Source organism: Echinops telfairi, unplaced genomic scaffold, assembly GCF_000313985.2.
Source record: "Echinops telfairi isolate 266 unplaced genomic scaffold, ASM31398v2 ScPeMD7_7;HRSCAF=31, whole genome shotgun sequence".
Lineage (NCBI taxonomy): Eukaryota > Metazoa > Chordata > Mammalia > Afrosoricida > Tenrecidae > Echinops > Echinops telfairi.
Genome location: NW_022103904.1, coordinates 22,083,099 through 22,090,662, shown reverse-complemented (window position 1 = coordinate 22,090,662; position 7,564 = coordinate 22,083,099). Strand labels below are relative to the sequence as shown.

The 7,564-nt window shown below is 39.4% G+C and overlaps 1 protein-coding gene across 5 annotated transcripts in view; it reads right to left on the bottom strand.

The window, feature by feature from the left end:
• CFAP161 (cilia and flagella associated protein 161) overlaps positions 1 to 7,564 on the bottom strand; it is a 13,243-nt gene that overhangs the window by 2,566 nt on the left and 3,113 nt on the right. For all 5 annotated transcript variants that reach the window (XM_045286371.1, XM_004708193.2, XM_045286374.1 and 2 more), the window contains one exon: positions 5,759 to 5,843. In XM_045286371.1, the coding sequence (XP_045142306.1) occupies positions 5,759 to 5,843 (85 nt within the window). The remainder of the gene's footprint in view (positions 1 to 5,758; positions 5,844 to 7,564) is intronic.

Sequence of the window (7,564 nt, the reverse complement as noted above, 5' to 3'; positions counted from 1 at the left end):
TCTTCAGATAGTTGTTGGCTGCTCAGACATCATCTCTGGTAAATTGTCTATTCATGTCTTGTGCCCATTTTTTTATTGGGTTATTTGCATTTTTCTTGTTAAGGTGTTGTAGTTTTCTATAGATTTCAGAGATTAACCTTTCATCTTATGTATCATTGCTAAATATTTTCCCAATTTGCGGGTCCTCTTTCAATTCTTTTGATGAAGTTGTTTGATATGCACAAATGTTGTACTTTTAGAAGGCTCCAGTCCTTTATTTTGTATTCTATAGTGTGGATATTTCTCATTATGGTTGGTAGTGTGTTTGTGCCTTATATTATTTATGTTTGCCCCTGTTTTTTCTGATTGTTTTTCTGATTGTGTGCTTTATATTTAGGTCTTTGAGTTCATGTTTGTACATGGTATCAGAGACAGGTCCTTCTTCGCTCTCTCACAGGTGAAGATCCAGTCTTTCCAGCACCGTTTATTGAAAAAGCTATCATTCCCCCCACTTCGTGTGTTTTAGTCTTCTTTCAAAAGTTAGGTGTCTGGAGGTTCTTGATTGTACTTCTGAGATCTCAGTTCTAATCTATTTGTCTCCATAGCTGTCGTTGAATCAGTCCCACGCTGTTTTGATTACCGTGACTATATAATAAATAGGTTTTAAAGGCTGACAGTGAAAGGCTTCCTACTTTGTTTTTATATTTTAATAGTGGTTTCTTTATCTCGGGTTTCTTTCCTTTCCATACAAAGTTGGTTGTTGATTTTTCCCATTTCTTTGAAGAATTGTGGTGGGATTTGGATGAGAATTGTGTTGAATTGTAACGTGTTTTTGGTAATATTCACATTTCCACAATGTTCAGTCTATCTATCTAGCAACATGGTAGCTTTTTCCATTTGTGTAAGTTTCTTATGTTTTCTTGAAGGAGTGCTTTGTAGTTTTCCTTGTAGACATCTTTTGTTTCTCCGGTAAGATCTATTCCTAAATATTGTGTCTTTTGTGTAGTTATTGTAAGTAATGTATACTGTTCTTTTAATACCTTTTTTGATATAATCACCTTTAAAATACAATAACCCAACTGATTTCTGTATGTTGATCTTGTAGCCTGCTGTGCTGCCAAATTTTTCAATTAGTTCCAGTCATTTTTTAAATTGAATCTTTGGGGTTTTCTATATTTAAGATTATATCATCAGTGAATAAAGGGCATTTTGTTTCTTCCATGCCTATGTGAATGCCTTTAATATCTTTTTATGTCTTACATCTCTAGTTAAAACCTCCAGAATTATATTATATGGAAGTGGTGATATAAGGCAACACTAGCTGGTTCCCGTTCAAAGTAGGAATGTTTTCCATTTTTCCTCCACTGAGTGCCCATTGGTTTTGAATATATGACCTTTATTATGCTGAAGTATCCCCCTTCTGAGTCTATTTTGTTGAGTGTTTTAACAGAAACTGATATTGAATTTTATACATATCTTTTCTGCATTGACAGATATAACCTATGGTTCTTCTCCTTTATTTTCTTTATGTGGTGAATTACATTGATTGTTCTTCTCATATGAAACCATTCTTACATATGTGGTATGAATTCCACTTCATTTTTGATGTTTTTGTTTTTTCTTTGATGCTTTATTGAATTCTGTTGGCTAGGATTTATTGAAAATCTTGGCATCTATAGTTACTAGAGATAATTGGTCTAGAATTTTCAATTCTGGTGATGTCTTTATCTGGCTTAAAACTCAAAAGGATAGTTGCTTCATAAAATGAGTTTGGCAGAATATTGTCCATTTGTATATTGTAAAACAGCTCATGCAAAATAGCTCATTGGTATTAAGTCTTCTCTAAACGTTTGGTAGAATTTTCCAATGAAACCATCTGGTCCTGGCTATCTTTTATTTGAGGAGGATTTTTTAATGACTAGAGCAATTTCTTCTCTCGTTGAAATTTTTCTACATCAGTCTGTGGTAATGTAGGTAAATAGTGCATTTCTAGAAATTTGTCCATATCTTCTAGATTTCTGAATTTGTTGGAAAACAATTTTTCGTAATACTGTGTGACTTTTTATCTCATTTGGCTCTATTTAACCCCATCCATTGCATTCCTTATTCATAGAATTTACTTTTTCCCATTCTTTTCTTTTGTTAGGTTTGCCACCGGTTTATTACTTCTTGTCTTGTTGATTTTTTTCCCACCGATGTTTTAGTTTCTGATTTAACCATTTCTACTCTATTCTTTAGTATGTCTTTGCTTCTAGTATCTGAGGGTTTGTTTGGCTGATCTTTTCCCAATCGTTGTAGTTGATGTTTCAGGCTGTTTATTTTCATTCTTTCTGCCTTTTTGATGTGTGTACTTACTGCCATCAACTGCCCTCGGAGTACTGCTTTTGCAGTGTCCCGAAGATTTTTATGTATATTTTTAACGTAGCATAAAACTCACTCTATTCAATGAGCTTGTCTTAAAACTGAAACTCCGAGCGATTGGAGTCTGCACCAAGACATTGGGAATGAGATGAAAAGGTAACCCTGGAAATGAACTGACCCGTGTGGCTCAGTGCTCAGCCAGACAGGAGACAGGTCTATCGGGGAACAGAAACATGAGTGAGGAGAACACAACCATATACAACCAGCCGTTTGGCATCCAGAGTGCAGCACCGACCTACCCAGGACAAAGTTCAGAGGGGTTACAAAAGGAGGGGAAGTGGACATGGGAGCGACAGGGAGGAAGGGAAATAAGTGAAGTTACATTGAGGGGATGGCAATGTATCAAATGAAGCAAAAGGTGTATGAATTGGTGAATGGAAAATAAAAAGTAAACTTTTTAAAAAACAGATCTATACAGAGGAGGTACACTGGTACAGATAGGAACTGAAAATACAGGGAATCCAGGACGGATGAGCCCTATAGGACCAGTGGTGTGAGTGGCAAAACAGGGAGGGTAAAGGGAGAATGGGTAGGAAAGAGGGAACCGATTACATGGAACTGTGTGTGACCTCCTCCCTGGGGGACAGACAACCGAAAAGTGGATGAAGGGAGACGTCGGACAGGGCAAGATATGACACAATACCCATTTATAAACTATCAAGGGCTCATGAGGGAGGGGGGAGGGGGGAGGAAGGGGAAAAATGAGGACCTAATGTCGGGGGGTTTAAGTGGAGAGAAATGTTTTGAGAAACGATGTACAAATGCGCTTTACACAATTGATGTGTGTATGGATTGGGATAACAGTTGTATGAGCCCCTAAAAAAATGTTAAAAATAAAATAAAATAAAAAATAAAAAACAGATCTACTCCGTCAAATGGGATTGCTATGAGTTGAAAATAGACTTGTCAGGACACGACAATAACCAAGACAGGAGTGATAGATTCAATGTAGTGCATATATTGGACACCAACTGTAGCTGGGGGAGATATGATAATCAATGGGAGTTAGGCTTTGCTCTGAAAGAGCTTGCTGCCTGAAAGAAACCAAGCACTCATCTACATTATTTTAATATAATACGGCCATCTGCTTGGAGGACACAGTTTAGTGTTCCAAGAAACTTGAGGACCAAGAAGGGGAATACAATGGAAGTTCAATAGGGGGCAAAGGAGAGCTTTGGTTTGGTTTTTAAGATCATGTCCATTAGACTGACTGCTGGGTTCAGTGGTAAGGAGGTCAGTGGAGCTTAAAAGCAAAAGCAGATGAAAGAAGCATTATGAGAGTAATGCTTATACTCTCTTATGCTCTAGCTTTGGAAAAGAAATAGGCCTGAGAGCATTGATTTAATGTATTTTGTGTATGATTAGTATTGCTCAATAGGCAAGTCGCTATGCCATCCTTTCATACCCTCTGTTCTTCATTTGTGGAGAACATAATCTTCAAGTTCAGGCTAACCCAATGCCACTGAGACTCCATCGTGACCTGCTTCTTTCCACTCCTGCGTTAGTGACTGTTGATGCTCCACCCTGCTGTCTGCTGCCTGCAGGCTGGCTCTGTTTGTCTTGTCTGAGGACAGATTGTACTGTCTGCTTCCTTGACCTTGGGCCAGCAGCCCGTGTGAGTGGAAGGCCCTTCAGTATATTAACTGTTCCATGAAAGTGAGTTGAACTGAGCTCTGTACTGCTGTGTGACATAATTAGCTGTTATATTCCTTATTGCTATAAAAACCTATATATGTATATATATCATCATCATCATCAATGTCCTGGTTTTGTTTCTCTAGAGAGCCCTGCTTAACACATCCAGCTTTCTCATGCATATGAGGTGAATGAAAACACCGTAATTTGGTTCAGGTGCAGGCTCAGCCTCAAAGTGACATTTGCTTTTTAACATTTTAAGCAGCTCTTCCACAGCAGAGTTGTCCAATGCACTATGTCATTTCTTGTCTGCTGCTTCTCTGGGTACTGGTTGTGGATTCAAATAGAAGGAGAGCCTTGAGAATTTCAATGTTTACTCCATTTAGCCAGTTTAATCAAGTGGTAGTTAAGATCTATTTATATTGATGACAACAACAACAGGAAAGGCTAACCAGAAACACAGAGGAAAATGAGTTCATAGTAATGGGAACAGAACCAGCTGGGAAAGGTGGGTGAGAATAATTGCACAACTCAAATTATATAATCAATATCATCACATTGTACATGTTGAAATCATTGAATTTGTGTATGATTTTCTGTGTGTATTCTTAATAACAACAACAAAAATAAAATAAATTCTATATCTCCAAAATCTATTTTGAAAAGAATCCCTAATCTATGGGTGGAGTGGGATAAGCTTTAAGCATGCACTAGAGTTTTTGATATAATAGAGAGATGATGGACCAAATCCAATTATGCAACAGTAGAATAAAGGCTAGGTTAATTATGACATCCATATAACTATGTAATATGCACACATTACATATTACTATCACAAAGAGCTGTCAGAAATGTGCGTGCCAATAGAGGAAAACTGGTAATCTGTATATTTATCATGGTCAAATTTGGGTCCTTAAATGTTTGCCTATTTTAAAAGTTAAAAGAAAAAAATGAACTATTCAAAATGGCATATTCAGATCTAATTTTAAAAGGGAAATACATAGAGAAACCAAGAGGACCTGTTGAGTCAGTAACCAGACTGATGGTTCCTTGGGGCCATGGCAGGGGAGGTTGGGGGAGGTGGGGAGCTAACAACGATGAGTGCAAGAATGAAGAAAATGCTCTAAAATTGATGTGACCATGACTGTACAACTCATCTTCAAGTGACTGAACTATTGAATGGTAGGATATGTAAATTATATGCCAATGAAACTGTGGCTAAAAAGGAAATGGATCTAAATGTGAGGAATGCTAATCTCTGGATAAGACAATGGGCTACTCAACTTGGTTTTGCCCCTCATTTCCACAATTAAAATCGTGCTTCAGCTTGCCCTCAGTGGTGTGTTCCAGTTTAATTGGCAGCATTACGCTGTCTTGGTGGTGACGAAAAATAATGCTGCAGTGTACAAGGACGGGCTCTTCCTGCAGTGGAAGGCATCACACAGCATCAGGTCTGTTGCGTGCTGGCTGTGTGACTTGGGGCCAGTCACTGAACCTCTGCGCCTCAGTTTTCCCGCCAGTAAAGCAAGCGTGAGATCGTCCCCTCCCTTTGGACTTGTTTGAGGATTAAGTGAGTTGATATATGCAATAAACTCAAACCAGCAACACTCTAGGTAGAAGTGCTCCTGAGAGCTTCACAGACTCGAAACGCTCACAGGGGCACGTGACCTTGTGCTTCCTTCATGAGGACCACACAAGGTAGACATGAAAAGTCACCACTCACCATTTTGTCTTCAAATCCTGCCATTATGCCAAGACAAAAGTCCTCCCCATATCTAAGGACTTGGCCGTTGGCATTTCTGTCCATGCTGTAAGTAGAGAACGAATAGAATTACAGGCAAGCGGTTACAATCATGGTACACCTCTCCTTTTTGCACCTGCAATTCTATGTACAATCACTTGCGTTGCTTCTGTATATTGACATCCCATAATGGCACTAAATGTCTGATTAAAATTTGCTGCCACCCACCATAACCCGAGTACAGAATAGCCCCACTTGATGAGCTTCTGGCCAGTGGACTAAGCTACCCAACACAAAGGAATTCTGGGCAAGTGTATTTGGCATTGACAGGAAAAACAAAAGCGGCCCTGTCAACACAGAACATTAAATGCTCAGCCGCTTACCAAAAGGTTGACACTCCAAACTCACCAGCCACTCACTCCACAAGAGAAAACGACCTGGAGGTATACTCCCATAAAGATTACAGCCTAGAACACTCCATGAGGGCAGGGGGGTTGGGGGGGGGCAGCTCTGTTCTAACATTGGGTCACTATGCTGGTGTAGAATATTGAAAGTCCCATGGACTGTCAAAAGAACCAACAAATCTGTCTTGGAAGAAGTATGGCCCAAATGCTCCTTAGAGACAAGGATATGGAGTGTTGGCCCATGAACTTTGTCAGGAGGGATCAGTCCCGAGAAGGACACCAAGCTTGGTAAAGGGCAGGGGCAATAAAACAGAGGAAGACCTTTGACCTGATGGGCTGACATGGTAGCTGCATCCACGGGCTCAAACCTAAGAAGAGCTGTGAGGCTGACACAGTACAGGGGAGTGCTTTGTGCTGTGGTACCTTGAGGGGCTATGAGTTGGAAGTCACTCAATGGCACCTAACAGCAACAACAACGTGATTTGGAATCAACCCAATAGCACCCACCACTAACAACAGCAGAGAAAACCAAAGTTACAAACGTTTAATACAACCTTCTCTTTTAGTTACCCAGGCAACAGGCTGTGATCAATGTTTCCTTTGTCTTAGGATAAATTTCCGGTACTCAAAAGAAATTGAAATTGAAGAAGCTTCTTCAAGACTTAAAGGACTTGGTTATACATGCATTGTAATAAAGATACTGCTATCATAAACTTTCAAGTCCTGGTGGCGTAGTGGTTGCATGCTGGGCTGCTAACTGCAAGTTAAGCAGTTCAAAACCATCAGCTGCTCAGAGGGAGAAAGATGTAACTTTCTACTCTTGCGAAGAGTTACAGTCTAGGACACGCACAGGGACCATTTCACCCTGACCTATAGGGTCGCTATGAATAAGATTTGACTCCTTGGCAGTAAATTTGGTTTGGTTGTCATAAACAGATACACTAGGTAACAAACAGAAAGTACTCCTTTCCCATAGTATAGTAGTTAGGTATCTGTTTGCCCTCCAAGGACTTGATTTTCAATGGGCAATTCATTTCATTTTAAAGGACTATATCCTTGCATTCAAATAGATACTTTTGCTGTGAAAAATAACTCCTTTTCTTCTTACTTTCACGTCTAATCCAATTCACAGTGACCCTATTGGGCAGAGTAGAACTGCCATTGTGGGTTTCTGAGACTGTAAATCTTTACTGGAACAGAAAGCCTCATGTTTGTCCCTTGGAGCAGCTAGTGGTTACGAACTGGTAACCTTGAAGTGAGAAGCCTAACTAGTAACCCACTATGTCACCAGAGCTCATTAAAAGCCATGAAACCAGTCAAATGAGCTTAGAAAACACTGAGATGTTAGTAATACAGCCTATATTACTTCCAGACTATATATATA